General features: G+C 36.4%; 1 protein-coding gene across 1 annotated transcript in view; it reads right to left on the reverse strand.

The window, feature by feature from the left end:
* The window catches only part of LOC132074843 (mucin-5AC-like), a 47653-nt gene that overhangs the window by 24992 nt on the left and 7034 nt on the right, over positions 1-15627 (reverse strand). The window contains exons 8-29 of the mRNA XM_059474879.1: positions 15274-15399; positions 14137-14254; positions 13226-13364; positions 11791-11901; positions 11313-11382; positions 10408-10545; positions 10159-10323; positions 9344-9438; positions 8245-8371; positions 7443-7698; positions 6770-6819; positions 6069-6169; positions 5793-5944; positions 5132-5270; positions 4926-5039; positions 4468-4647; positions 3734-3973; positions 3008-3164; positions 2291-2419; positions 1814-1955; positions 557-600; positions 256-462 (exon numbers count right to left, since the gene is read on the reverse strand). Of these exons, the coding sequence (XP_059330862.1) occupies positions 256-462; positions 557-600; positions 1814-1955; positions 2291-2419; positions 3008-3164; positions 3734-3973; positions 4468-4647; positions 4926-5039; positions 5132-5270; positions 5793-5944; positions 6069-6169; positions 6770-6819; positions 7443-7698; positions 8245-8371; positions 9344-9438; positions 10159-10323; positions 10408-10545; positions 11313-11382; positions 11791-11901; positions 13226-13364; positions 14137-14254; positions 15274-15399 (3000 nt within the window). The remainder of the gene's footprint in view (positions 1-255; positions 463-556; positions 601-1813; positions 1956-2290; positions 2420-3007; positions 3165-3733; positions 3974-4467; positions 4648-4925; positions 5040-5131; positions 5271-5792; positions 5945-6068; positions 6170-6769; positions 6820-7442; positions 7699-8244; positions 8372-9343; positions 9439-10158; positions 10324-10407; positions 10546-11312; positions 11383-11790; positions 11902-13225; positions 13365-14136; positions 14255-15273; positions 15400-15627) is intronic.

The raw sequence follows: 15627 nt of genomic DNA on the forward strand, positions 1-15627 counted from the left end.
AGATACTGAATTCTAGCATGCTCGTATTTTCTGTAATTTCAAAACTTATATATTTTATACTGAATGCTGATTTCTTAAAACAACATATGCCCAGAGTAATTTGGGATTCCCAACCTGAAGAATGCTGTACAGGAATTCTATTAACCAAAATTTCATTATCTCAATGCCAATATCTGAGCAATCCACTTAGTACTGTATAATATATTTTCCTCACTAAACAAGAGAATACAATCTTAGTGGCTACAAAGGACGTACCTGTGGAAGTAGTGGTAGGTGGTGTAGACGTGAAGTGAAATGTCGTTGATGTTGTGGGTGACGTTGAGGTTAGACAATCATACATAAACCTTTGAAGTGTTCCATTGGGACCACAGGTTGCAACAATACACCATCCTGTGCCATCTGTAGTGTTGTAGACCACATCTTTGTAGTTGTACTTCTGCCCCTCATAAATGCAGACACATTCTGTAGATTAAAACAGGATGTTATTTGTTGCTACCTGAAACAGAGAGTACCCTAAATGTGTCTTATTCATATCAAAATTACTTCATCAACATACCATGTTCATCATATCTGCATACTTTGCCATGAATTGTACATTCGCTGAAAAAGAGAAAAACAGATTATGAGTCTGGACATACTGGTTCATGACATAATTTTTTTCTTATAATTTTTCTTCTATCAATCCTTTGCTAGTCACTGTGTGTTTAAATGTACGGTGATCCTATCTTGTGTGAGTTAGGCAGTCAGTTCTGCTATACAACTTGAGGCTAGGTGATTATATTCAGGCTGCAAGTTCTCTGGCAAGAAAGGTAGCTCTTCTTTGAGCGAGCATATAGAACATGCAGCATCCCTACCAGTGGTTTTGGGAACAGGACAAAAAATGTGAGATGGATGATTTGAAATCCTATCTCCCCAATAGGTCTGTTTTTTGGAGGAGAAAACCACAGTGGATTTGCATTTAAAAGGATATATACAAAGGATTACTACCATGGATGTTGAGGTAGCCTACACAGTCAATTACCATTAGGCTTCCAAAATATGCAAGAAGAATTCTGGTTTTAAGGGCAATTTATCTATGAAGAACTGAATCTTGATGTATTTATTTATAGGCACTAAGGACATCTATACACTGAATAAACTGAAATTAAGACAGGTATTTAATGGATTAGGTTTAGTGCTGTTAATGGCCTAGATTATATTGTCCAAGGCATCTATGAAATGCAAAATCTGCCAAGGATGTTGGTTTAGCTCCAATGGGCTTTGGCTTAGGATTTCTGCTATTCAGATTGCTTACCATATTCAAGTGTAGCTACTTTGAAGGTATCTTAAGACAGCTGCTTCACAATTGGATTTGCTAACTCTGTACTTAAGCCTTACAGAAGGCTTAGCAGCACTTGTCACTGGTAATGCGTGAGGATACGTGCTGACTGTTGCAACTATGCAATAACAGAAACAAGCTCAAAACAATGCACATGAGTTGGCTGCTAACTTCTAATGAATTTCACATAATGAGTTTAGGTATATCTTTTTAAAAATTCTCAGACTATTCCCTAACTAAAATTATTTTAGCTTGTTTTTCACTTCATATAATAATGATAACAACTTTAAAGAACTTTAATAGATATACAAAGTAAGTAGTAAATTGATATCTTGATGATAAAATGTTTCACTACTGTTATCATTTAATTTCCTGGGAAGGGAAGAAGATTAGACATTTACTGGCCTAGTTGCTGTTGGTAATTAACAAATTTAGCATGATGAATTGTCTTCCACAATTTTCAACTCTATTTTTAAAATTCTTTTCTAATCCTACCATGATTCACAATTCTGCTTTGAAGGCATCTCCATTCCTGGTTTGTAATTTTTTCCATCTTCATAACAACCACAATAAGAAACACAGGTCATGGTTTCCTCATCAAAATAGGGCTTATTCTTTGGACATTGTGGATAGCAACCTGCAATAAAAAGAGAGTCAAGTTGACAGTAGGCCTTTCATAAGTATAAAGAAGTCTACACTCATATCTGATTTTCCCAAAATGTGCTACATGGTAAGTGGAATGTCAGATCCTCTTACTGCTATTCCTTTGATAGCACATTATGCTTTGGAGTATTTTGTCCTCATCTTCATTCTAAACAAGTACATAATCCATTAGAGAATACAATACTAATTAGAAAATCTTTTCTTATAATTTCTAGTGCAAACATGTAATACACTGAGTAATACAAATTTTGTTCACCATACTGCATTTTAACCTTTCAAGTAGAATGAGATATGCATAATTATGTTTACCTTCCAAACCCCTCATCTCATGAAGGCATTTCCCACTTGGATTATTGCAGGTCTTCATACAAGGTGCTCCACATGGCTTGTAGTGCCACTCACATTCCCCTTGTGGATTATAGTAATCACAGAAGAGAGCTAGAAGAAGAAATGCCAGAAAAAAAGTATCTGTGATGTTTTAGCTCTATACCGTTCCCATTTTTCTAGGTAAAAATCCAATGGGATCAGCATAACCTCATAGGTTGTGAGCAATATCTCATTTTATTGCTAATGCAATACAATTGTTAAATTTCTAAAATGTTTTAACACCAACAGTTATGCATTAAACATGAAAAATCAGTTGACTGAATCACTGATCTTAGCTAGCGTACACTAGTTTTTATTTACAAGGAACCTGATGTAGACATATGGCAGTGTAATAAAATATCGTATTTCACCAGTATTGTATCATAATTGTCAAGTTAATTAGACACTAATCACACTGCTTGTAAAATTATTAGCTGTGGTTTCATTTTACTAAGATAGTTGGGTAAATTAGTAGAAGACAATCTGCTTTGTTGGGGTTTTTTTTAGGGTATTTGTTTGGGGTTTTTTTTAAGCATACAGCTGTGTTTCTTAGAAATACAATTTTTTCCTTCCTTTCTTGTTCTACACTGTTCCCTTTTTTCCCCCCTTCTGATTTCTTTCTCTCTGAACCTCTTAAAAAAGTAGTGGGTTGAAACTCACGACAAATGGATGGGGTTCTCCATGATATGCAGATGTCTAGCTCATTACATGCTTGAGCATAGGCAGCTACTGCTGTGCAGAAACATTCACAGTCTCCTCCAGTGTCACAGGCACAAGCATCATCCACACATGCTTGATAATATTCATTTGGTTCAACCTGATAGAGAAAACATTCAAGTTTTCATGCCCTTGTTTTCTTTGAACTGTCCTAAAATAGCTGAATAAGATATCTGAAACTCATAGGTCCTTATTAGAGAAAGCTAAGAAAGGAAGAAATAATGAGAATGCTTTGAGAAATCAAGAGGAAAACGTAGAATAAAGCTATTGCTAGTAAGCTGCAATATTAAGAACTGTTTGGTCTTGAAGACATGCAAAATACTGGTAATTACTATAAGCTAGTAGAGAGTCATACATATCAGGTGGCTGATGTTTGTATTAGTAGAGAATTATGCTGTTAGCAAATAAACATATCTTGAGATTTATCTACTGTTGCTCCTTCAATTAAAACAAACAAGCTAACCAACCAAAACAATACATTTCTTTAGTGTACTTGCTCAAGACAAAAGCTGAGAAAATGAAAGTGAAAGTATTTCTATGCAGGAACTTGGTCAAACTTCACTTTGTCAAGCATAACAAAATGTACGTAAGAGTATTTTTTAATCTATTCCACATAAAAATGGATGTAAACATTTTGTCAAGAATTTAAAACTAAATTTTTTGTCATACCTGTGAGTGACACTTTGCAAACACTTCACTGGTGATGATGCTGCATTGCTTCTGTGCCCAGGCTTTCCTGTATGGGTTTGCAGTGCATGGATCCTGCGTGCGATTGGCATTTGGGCAACTAGAAGATACTTTCCAGCTATTGGCAAACTCCAGCACATTTCCTACCACAGACTGACTGCGAGTAGTGAAGTCATTATTTCCATTGCCATCATAGTTTCCACAAAGTCCGCAGACCTGGTCCTGCATCAGGATAAACAAAATGACAAAGATCAGTAAGGCACTAATTTCTTAGTATCTGTGAGAAACAGACCTCAGGACAACTCTTATGTAACCATTTTATATAAGATTATTAATGCCTATTTAGTAACAGTGTTGGACATTTTCATAAAACACTTTTCAGGAAGAGATGTCTCTAGCTAGTTGTTACAAAGAAGAAATAGACTGATGGTTTTGTTTTAAGTTCAGAGCTATTTAGTTTTAGTTGATCCTGAAACTGTCTCTTCAGTGAGGGTTTTCCATGAAGAAAGCTACTGATAAAGTTGCTGTTATGCCTTTGCTGAGTAATGTAATTTAAGAATAATGCATAGTACACAATTTAAGTCAACATAACAAGGATAATAATATGTGATTTCTGCTCTTCTGGTTTACAGCCTAAATTTCCACTCTTTCTTTGAGAGATAATATGACTATGTTACGGAAGTAATTTTATTCATGTTTTCACTTTTAAAGTATACCTGAAAGCTGGGACTAAGTTTGATGAATATACTGGTTTTCTTGTCCCACATGAGTATCAGACCAACAGTAGTATCAACCACTAGGTAGATGCCCATGGAGCGGATTTGGAATGGCATTTTTCCTCCAGGTGTCCTCTGGATGACATCAGAGTGTCCATCACTGAGTACCAGCTCATAGTTCTAAGACGGGAGAAGAAAAAGTTAGAGACCAATTTAAAAGTCACTATTTTGTAGCTGTATATATTGACAGTAACTTCTTGAAATAATATCATCAAGAGGATCCTATTCAACAACCTCAAGTTAAGAAATTTCTTTCTAGATTTCCCACCTTTGCTTTCTAGAGCAGAGAGCAAAAAAAGAGTCTAGTGACATTTTCAATATGTTGGAGGCCACTTCTATGCAGTCTATCTGGGACAGCTTGTTCCATCCTTCTGTCACAACTTAAAGAAAATACTTACACCCAGGAAAACTTTAATAGACTTAGAGCAGGTAGTTCCTGTAGTGCCACATGGAATGTTTTCAGTGATGACTCTGAAGGTTCCCTGGTTCATAGCTTGTTGACCACAGTAGTTCTGAAACAGGATAATGATATTCACTGTTTACTATATTGAAGGTATTTAGAGCAAAGGTATTTAGAGCAAAAGTCTAGGCAACACTCTCTTACCTGGACCAGAACATATTCACAGTCTCCTTCAAAATCAAAGCGTTTGCCATCAAAAGTGGTATAATGCCCATCTCCATAAACAGAACATGTTTCTAGGCAGGGTTCCTCAGAGCATTGCCATTTTCTGTTTCTACATGTGCTAAACAGGACAAAAAGCACTCCAAATGTAAAAACTAGACAAATACACAATATAAATATAGGTACATTTCTGTATTTTAATGTATGTTAAGATTCTAATGAAAAAATGAGGTTTGCTTATTCTCAAAAATGCAACATAGCTCAAGAACTATTGGAATTTATGCAAGGACTGTGTTACTTAATATAATGAATCAACTGCATCAGAAGACACCAATTCTTTCACTTTCCCAGATCCTGTTGGATCTATTGAAATGGAAGGATTTCCTTGGAAGAAAGATTTTTTGACTTGAATGAACATGACAACACCAAAACCATGGTGATTTTCTGACAACTTGCAATTTCTGGGCTGTGCCATTGAGAAAAGTAGACAGAGCTTACTTTTTAGGTACTAAGTGCATTATTTTATGCAGGATTCTTTCCTAGAAATCTTGATACTGCTAGAGTGAAATGATGTTATTTGCTTAGATCTTAAGCAGTTCTATTTTTTTTATTTCCAAAATATTATTTTTCAATATGCTCTTACCAGTTGTTACAGCCAACTCTGATTGATTCTCCTGCACTGTAGGAATTCCCATTGTGAATACATGGACAGTCTTCTGGAGCAATGCAGCCACCTTTGCCATCCAACACTTGATCATGAGGACATACGCAGCCAGAGACACAGTGAGTTTTGTACTGTAAGCACCATAAAGAAAAGATGTCTTGAAACATTCCTATGGTGGAAAAGTCCAGCTGTAGCTGGTAATTGTAAGAGATATCTTGTATAATATACTTTCAAGTATAAAGAGTCTGTACTTACACATTCCATATCTAGAGTCTGACAACTCTTCTGGCATCCTGCTCCTACCACATTTGCAGTGACATTGCCACAGTCAACATAAACCATGGGAGGCACACAGACTGAAAGAGAGGAAAAGCCATGAGAAATGTGAGACCAACAATGCATTTGTATCTTTGTGTTTCCAAGACAAAGTGGAAATACTCCTTTGTGAATTATGTGTACCTTAATGTGATGCACGTAGTGAGAGATAGAAACCAAATGTTGTTTTGATCTCATATTTACATGGTTTTTGCAATTATGCTTGGACTACTCAATAAAATGAATTTTTATTTAGCTTCATGAAACACTTCCTTTCAGAAAAACAGAACAAAGCAGGATAACAAATATCCTTGTTTACTTGTTCAGGGTTTTTTTTTTTGTTTTGTTGCTTTGGGGTTTTTTGCTTTTACATTTTCATTAAAATGTGAATAGTTTTCCTCTCACACTGAGTGAGGTGACTAAGTATCCTTTTACCCTGGTAACCCAGGGGGTTCTAAGTTCTGAAAGGTAAGACAGTGTTTCTTTATCTTTTGAGAATGTCCTCTACATTACAGAAGACCTCAATTAATTTTCTTCGTTGATTTCAGACTTATACAATTTGCATCACTATGAGGAGAATAAAGAAATTAAGAGTGATGATAGAAAGGGAGAGTTAAAGAAAATCTTAAGTGATATGTTACCTGGTTCAGGCTTCTCTCCAATGCAGCTCAGCTTTCCATAGGCACAAGTGCTATAAAAAGAAGGGAATGGATGCTTTAAAATTTTTTGTTGTTAAGTTTCAACCTATTTCCCAATGAACTTGAAATAATGGAAAATTACTGTGTGATAAAACAAATAAAATGTGTCCTTTATAAAATAGTTTGCACATTTAAAATATTAATATTCTATATTAGAGTAGAACAAAATACAAGTAGATTCTATATAATTAAATGTTGTTTTCTCTGTCTATATGCCTGGTTTAAAGCTGTCCTTCAGAATAGTTCAGATTTCTATATAATGGGAATAATCTGTAACAGCATTATCAGGCATCTTTCACCATGGAACAAACCTTTTCCAGTCATTGATAAGAAAAGTATGTGTGGAGGCAAGGGAGGAAGGGAGGCATAGAGAAAGGGACAGGGTGGGAGTTTGGCTGTTAGGAAAGGCTGACCCACCACAGGACTGTTTGTTGAATTCCTATAGTTACTTATGTGCAATCTTCCTAACATGGGTAGCCCTAAGAATTTAGGAAGCTGTGATTTTTTTAATTGAAAATTTTTGTTATAGAAATTATTTTGATTTGATTTCATGACATTTATATATTTCATGACTGCCTATATCCAATCTCTTCACCTGTTTTTACAAATCTCTTACCAGACAAGACCATTATCATGAACAACTTCTCCAGAAGACAGAGGCGTTCCTTTGTAGTAACAAGGACAGCTAGAAGCAGGCACACATTTGCCACTGTCATCCATGTAGGTTCCATTTATGCAGGTACAGCCATCAACTGGGACAAACTTGATGCTGCATGTGACATCAGGCTCACTGAGAGCGCGGCAGGTGGGCTGGCAGGAATCGACACTGTAGGTGTACTTCAGGGACTTCGGACACAAGGTGGTGTATTTTGCTTGAGAGCAAGAAGGTGAGTTACATTTGTTGCTCGTTCAAGAATCAACATAGGTATAAAGTATTTGAGATAAAGTATGTAAGATAAATATGGCATTTTATGTACACATACTTTACTGATATCCCCAGTAGCGTAATTTTTTGTGGTACTAGAGCAAAATTTTCCCTTATAAATGCGTCATATGTTTACCCATGTTAAAAAAAAGAACGAAGTTTGATTATATTATGACACAGTATGTTTCTTCCTGTATGTTTTTATACTTTTAGTCTAAGTTGAGAAACACCCTACTTATTTTATTCCTATTGCAAAGGTATTGCTCTTCAGGTTTTTTCTGATGGTTTTAAGCAAGTAATCTAACAAAGCCTGTTTTTAACATTTCTCCTTGTTTGCTGTCTTTTATAGCATTCCTTTCCTACTCAGCTTCTTCAAAGTCAATGCTATACTTGAACCCCAGTTTAACACAATTTACTGTGGAATCCCTGAGAGCTCCTGTGTGGGGCCTTCTGGGCAATCATTTTCAAAAGGCAAACGGGATGTAAAACTTACTGCAGGCTTTGCTCCTCCATCCAGTGAGAAGAACTCCTTTGGCAGCACAGGCTCTGACATAGCTGGAAAGGGCAGCACACATGCAGTCCTCGCTCTTCTCACAGTTACACGTGTCAAACATGCAGGTCTAGGAACAGAGGATGATGTGATCACCAGAACGTCATGTCAAAACCATGGAACTCTGCAGTTTAAGTGTGTTATGTTCATTAGAGGTTAAAGCGAGTGTAATCCACATGTATAAGCCTGATTTTCATTGAGCTCTTTCCAAAGAAATTACTTATGTGAAAAAAAAAAAGTAATTAGAGGTCCACTATCTTGAGCTATTTTTTCTTTTTATTTTTTTCACATGTTGGCAGTTTTCCAGCTACTTCAAATTTGTTGCCACTGTGCCATATATATTTAAAATAAATGGAGATTATTTGATGCCACCCAGCTTTTGGAGCTTTTGCCTAGAAGCCTGGGCTCTCTGCAGCAGAGTAACAAAGAATACAAGTTATTTGATGGGTTTCTATGCTGAGCAGGGATAATACAATATTATTAATTCCAGATTATGTTTATTGAGCATAATCTTACAAATTTCCAATAACAGGAAGGTTTTTTAAAAGTACACAGGGGCTCTAGTACAGGGTTTCATCACCTTGAATTCCCGGAACATTTTCGTTCACATCTTATCTAATTTTCATTGTTGCTTTTTATGCACATTGCTTGCCTTGTCCTTGCATATATGCAAAAGCCTTCTGAGAACAGTTCAGAGAAATTAAAGTGCCAGTTAAGATTCTGGCTAAAGCTTGCATTATATCTCTCAGAAGGAACAATTTTTTTCCTTTGATAGCAAATCCAAACTCCTAACTTAGTCTTTAAGTTTATGCCTAAAAATAGGTGCAGGAGGAATACAGCTGTATGCTTATCCTCCAGGGAATAGAAAGATAGTTTCACAAAGGAGGAAATTTCGTATTGTGTAGATAAGAATGAACCCTTGGCTTTTAAAGAACTATCATGAATGCATCCCCCCACAACAGGCAAGTTACTCTCTCAGGTTAGTATCAGAAATCTGAGTCTTTTTCTCCTGTATTAGATGGATGGAGTTAGAGCCAAATACCTTATGGTAAACTTCTGGATTCACTGTTGAGTGACATTCAGCAAAAGGTCCCGTGGTATCAGAGAGCAGTCCACACCAGTGCTGAGCATACTGGTCTGTGAATTGAAAACATGGGAAGGATTTCTATGGCAATGCATTTGCAAAACTCTGTCTTAACATAACTATACCTCCTCCAGAGAAATTACAGAAGCTTAACATTACAATATAATTAAGCTCTGCATTAGCTGAGGCACACAGTCTTTCACTTCCTCTAGGTACAAGTATGAACTCTTTGTAAACTGAATGTTCTCTAATTCATTATAATTGTCATGGAATAGACTAAAGATACCCCTAGCTGAATTTTAAAAAGGAAGGTTCACACTGTAAATTAAAACTATGCTAGTTCATCTCAGAAAACAGAATAGTAGCTGATGAATACTCAAGAATTATATATTTTGTTGACTGAAATGCAGCTTGAATGCTTTCAGTCTCTGAACTGCAAGTCTGGTTCTTAGTTTAGCAGTGGAAGCACTGCAACCTTCAGAGGGGCTAGGCACAGCTGTGACAATTAGTCATTTCCAGGAATGAATCCCTAATATGCTGTATGGTTCTAGTTTCCCTTAAATAAGTTGACTTGCTATCTTGATCCAAAGGAATATATCTGAAGATCCAAAATATTTCACTAGTTATTTATTAATTGAAGACTTCTAGTATCAACTGAGGAAAATTGTGTGCATGTGCAAATAGTTCTGTTATTTTGGCTAAATGCTTGGTGGTTGATCAGCTTATTCCATCTTTGCATCTTACAGGAGAATAGAAGAGATTGCTGAGTTTACCATTTTGTATGCTGACAGTACAGGGGTCCTCAAAGGTATTTTTGGCATCAGGACAATCAGCCCGAGTTTTCCAAGTATTGCCAAAGGCAGCTGAAGTGCCCTCTATCACACCACTGGTGGTTTTGAAATCATCTGTCTGTACATCATTGAAGTTCCCACAGAGACCTGGAAGGAAGCAGACGGTCTGTACAAGTTTCCTACAGGATGACAGGTGCTGGTGAAGGCAGTTGTTAGGATAAGGTCACTCACCACAGGTCTGCCCTTTATGTGATGGGTCCAAGTCTATAAAAACTTGCATTAAAGGCACAAGTTGAACCTGTAGCTGAAGGCCAAAAGTTGTTTGCAGAATTATGAAGAAAGATGAAGGCCTGAAGATGGTGACATTTGCTAGGGATATAAGAAAAAAATAGTTATAATTTCATTTGAGATGAGCAGTTGAAAATAATTGTTCATTACAGGACCAATATTATAAAGGAATTCTACAGCTGTGTTTGATATGATCCTAGCTTCTGAAGAACTGGGGGGAAAGTGATCCTTACAGAATTTCAAATCCAGCACCGAAACAGTCTAACCTAAACACCTAAGCAACAAATGTATAAAAAACCTCCACTTTCTGTCACGTGTTTTAAAATGAGAGAAGAACACACATTTCTGTTGTTATTTAAAACCTTGCCTTTGCTATAGCACTATTTAATTGAAGAGTCCAATGGAGTCTGGACCTATTTTGTCCATTCATGGTTTGATTTGTGTTCAGGTGCAGTAGTGTTTGAGAAGAACTGGCATGTGAGAAACTTCAGTGATGAATGTACTTTCAGAACAAGGACAGGGGAACACAGAACTAATGACTTGAGAAATTGGAGTCCCGTTGCATGTCAGAATTTTTCTTTCCTCTCTTATGACAATGTTTGGATCTGAAAGTGTGCAATAACACAATTTGCTTCAACTAATTAGATATTGCTAAATATAAACTGTGATCTTACTGAAGTTAGTGTTGAATAGGAAAATCCTATTACATAAAAATGGGAGATAGTGCTCTATGGCAGTGCTCTGGGTTTGCTGCAGTGTAACCATAGGTAGAATATATTTTTAGCTTAACTCATGTAATAACATTTTAAAATAAAAATGAGAAATAGTAGTTTTTCAAAGGAACTTACCTGCTGAGAATGGTAACTGTGTGTAGATCATATTCACAAATACACTCCCAGAAGGCTGGATCACAATGTTCTGTCCACAAGAAAAGACAATAGTTATCAAGCAGATAAGTTAAATACTTTCCAAATGTTTCCTATCCAGTGCTACTCAAGATAAAGGGAAAAAATGGAGGGAGACTATGATGAGGTTCTGATTCCTGTACTGTTTCTGTAATCTTTATTTCTGTGTTCCACTGACTGTCCAAGAGAGCAAAAACCAGAATTTATCTAAATAACAGAATGCTAATAAGATCTTCTCTTCTAATGTGCTTACTTTACTAAAAAAAATTAAGACTAATGTTCAAAATGACTAATGTTTTGTTTTGATAAAACAAGAAGGCGGTGCAAATTTCTTGTCTGTGCTGTTAGGTGTCATTTGCCTTGTCTGCTACTCTTAGAGAACATCCCTGTAGGATGTCAGGTGTGTGAATTTGCTGCTCACCGTCTGTCCTCCATTTAGGCTGATGGCCACACCCTTGAGGCATGTCTCTGTGTCAGTCAGGCCACACTTGTGGATGTCCCCCAACACTGTGAATTCATTGCTGTCACAGAGCTTGAAGAAAAAAAACAAAGATATTGTTAAAAGGATTTCCATTATTTCATATTGAAATAGTTATATATAAAAAAAATTCACATGCAAATGAAATTCTTAGCAAAGCTAGCGTTTTAAAAATATTGTTTATTTCATTTCTTCTTGCTCCTATGGTCTAACATATGTCTGGAATCACTAAGTTGGCATTCATGCAGTCTGCACACTGGAAGCTGTGCATTGCTTCTGGCTTTCAGGGGTGAGTTAGACATATTAATCTGAACATTAAAACTTCCTCATGCATTAGTAAGACGAGTTCTTAATGTGTAGGCAATACCTGTTTAGTATGCTAGAGCAGAAGGAGGTGTGCCTTTCTTGCCCACTGCTTATGAGGTTTACCAGGGGGAGAAAAGATTGTTTCCAATGTCTTCTGCACTGAATAGATTATTCAAGACCCTGGTGATTTGGACATTCTTTAAATATCCTCTCATAGAAAATGAAACTAAAATTATTATTCAGGAAGTTAATGCATAAAGGTTCAGATTTCTACTCAGTTCTGATTTTCATAGAACTGTGTTCATCTTCAAAGTGTGCCTAATGGCCAAAACAGAATAGGGAACGACTCAGAGAAGGCTGTAATTTTGAATGTGTCTTATCACTTTTTTGGCATATTGAAGATTAAATTGAGGACAGCTGAGATGCATAATTATAGCAATCTAGAAATTCAGTATTAAATTCTGGGGCTTTTTGAACTTTTGTGTACAAATTTAGGGGTTTTCCTCTGCCTCCAGACACCCTGAGAATCTAATTTTACATGTTGGTGCCAAAAGGAGGAGTTTGATGTGTAAAGTCTGACCTATGCTGCCATTGTGCATCAAGGCAATGCTTGTGAATCTTATCCAAAAGTTTTAATGATTTAAATAATTTAAACTTTTGGATAAGATTTCTAAATCATCTCATTCCAGCTCATTTCTAAGATTTTATGATGATTTTGCTTGGTAACATTCAGATCGATCATGTCAAGAGCAGATTTTATTTACTATGAAGTCCTTATGAAAATAGTTTAGTCATTCAGTAAAAATAAACAATGAATACACCTAGGGCTATGAAATCTAATAAAAACTCAGTGCAAATCCTAAAAAATTACCAAACCCACAAAAATACTGCAATATTATTTAGTATAACCCTAACAAAAAAGCCCCTGAAATCCATTTAGGGGTGTTAACCCTATAACCATGTTAACCCTCAATGACTCAGAAAACTGATGTGATTGCCAGAAGTTTTCATCAAAAAAAATTATATACAATAAAAACATTTTCCTTTAGCAAGGATTGTGACTCATTTTTACCTTGGTTAGGACATAACTACAGTCTCCAAAGAAGGAATAGTATTTCTCATCAAATGTTGAAATGTGGGAACCTCCTTCAATACTGCAAGTCCCAGGGCACGACTGAGTGACACAAGACCATTCACCTCCAACACAGGTACTGAAATGAAGGAAGCATTAGTAAAATTGGAGTAATGCAAGTGCAAACAAAATAAAAAGGCAATAAGAGCAGATGATGCCCTAGTTTTCCTCTTGAAACACTGATCACAGTGCCAAAGAAAGCAGTATTGCTTAGAAATCTCAGACAAATATGGGGCAGGCACATTTCTGTTAAGGTGATAACTTTCTATATATATTGTTGTTCATTTCCAATCTTTGGACAGAATTCAGTCCTGGTGAACTTGTAATCCATGTCAAATATTTTAAGTATTTCTTGGAAAATAAATAAATAGGCAGGTGCAGTTGCATACACTTATGCAGTAATACTTCAGTAATTATAGGGATAATAAAAAATATATATTTGTTAAACATGCCCCTCAAATGTGAAGTCCCACACTAAATGTAACATGCCCCCAAATGTCATGATCTCCACAATATTTATATGAGTACCTTCGCATTACACTGTAGGGCTGCAAAGGTATAGCCCTAATTCACATTTTTAAACACCTCTGGTATTTGACTTTGATTATCTTCCTTCCCTGGTATTTCTTGAAATTGAACAGGTGTTCAAAAACTCAAATTTTTGTTCCAAGTGTGAAGGGAAAACAGACATGAAAGCGACCTCTAAAGTAGTGTAATTATGGAACTTCAATTGGTAAGTACTTGCTCATTTGTTTTTTATGGGGAAATCAGTAAATATTGAGCTCATGCACAAAAAACCCCCAACTCAAAACCAAAAAAAACCAAAAAACTAGAAAGTGAGAAAATATTACCATGATCTGCATTTAGATGAGAAGGAGGCACCAGGAGCATAAGTTTCATCTTCATAGGTACAGTGGCATTCTCTGCGGGGAATGCAGCCGGCGCCATTAACATCATCAAATACCATTCCTAGGGAAAGAAAGGGTCTGTTATTTATTCTGGGCACTGCAGAACCTGCCTTTGAACACATATGTACCAGGTGCCTGAGACTATGTCCTGTTTCTGCTGTACTTTAAAATAATAGGACACAAGCTATGTGGAGATTGAAGGGCTGTATTCCATTGGAATCTATTTAAAAATCTTAGCGTGATCAAAAGGGACCTCTAGGAAAATACCTTTCTGTTACGGATTTCATTTGAATGGAATTAGGATTAAAACTATTAGGTAATGAGCTGAAATAGATGAACCATTTACAAGACTGCCCAAGGACATATCTGTACAGTAAATATTTTTATGCCCAGAGACAGAGGATTGCCTTAGAGAAGTCAATGCTACTACACAAACAAGTGATGGTGAATTCTGTGAGACATCATGGGGATGGGCAGAACAGCTGCAAGGGGTGAAGCTCCTGTGATATACAGTCACAACAGCAACAAAAATTTAGACCCAGAAGTATGCACAAAGAACACATCTATCTTGTACTGATATGCAGTTCTTGTGTACAATTCTCTGAAGGACCAGATCTAACACACTGCCTAGTGCTCTGTCAGCTCCTTGTTGTATAAACACGTAACACTTGACAAGAAGGATTTGGTAATTTGTGGAACTAGATGTAGCTTTGCTAGCAGCAGGAGTTATGATTGCGTGCAAAATCTGCTTAAACATTTTATACTTTCTGTGAACTGAGTTTGAATGCTGAGAATAGAAGACTCTGCTGTTTTTAGGAGCAAATTATCTTATTCTAAGTTCAGTGATTTTATATATATACATTAGAAAAGTATATATGCAAGGAATATTTGTTGTTTAAAAGGCCATATTTAGTAATTTGAATAGAAATAGTGCATCCCGGGGAGAAATGTAGCTATTACTTCCACGATAATAACACTGATGATGTGATGGGAATGATCCAGAGTAAGAGAGTTATTAAATGTGTACAGGTGAGTACTCTAGGGGGGTTGGTATGAGAAAAGGGCAGGAAATGAGCTTGCCTGGAGGACAGACACAGCCATCTGTACAGTGATCTTCACAAAGCGCAGATCGTTCCGGGTTGCTGCACGTGTCGGAGCAGGGAGAGCCACACTCATGGTATTGCATGTTGAATGGACATGATTTGGCTAAAAGTAGAAAGAGTATTATAAAGCTGACTTTTCATTTAAAAGCTGGAGGAAGCTTTTTTTTTTTTTGCAATTTAGGTTGTTTTGTGTCAAGCTATGACAAGGTATCCTGATCCAAGCAGAGGCTGAAACATTTTAGATTTTCTGATTGATATTGAAAACCCCCTAAACTTCCATATTCCCAAAGTCTTGTGTGTGACCAGGTAAAAACTGATTATAATTGCATGC

The sequence above is a fragment of the Ammospiza nelsoni genome, chromosome 6 (assembly GCF_027579445.1).
Source record: "Ammospiza nelsoni isolate bAmmNel1 chromosome 6, bAmmNel1.pri, whole genome shotgun sequence".
Taxonomy (NCBI): domain Eukaryota; kingdom Metazoa; phylum Chordata; class Aves; order Passeriformes; family Passerellidae; genus Ammospiza; species Ammospiza nelsoni.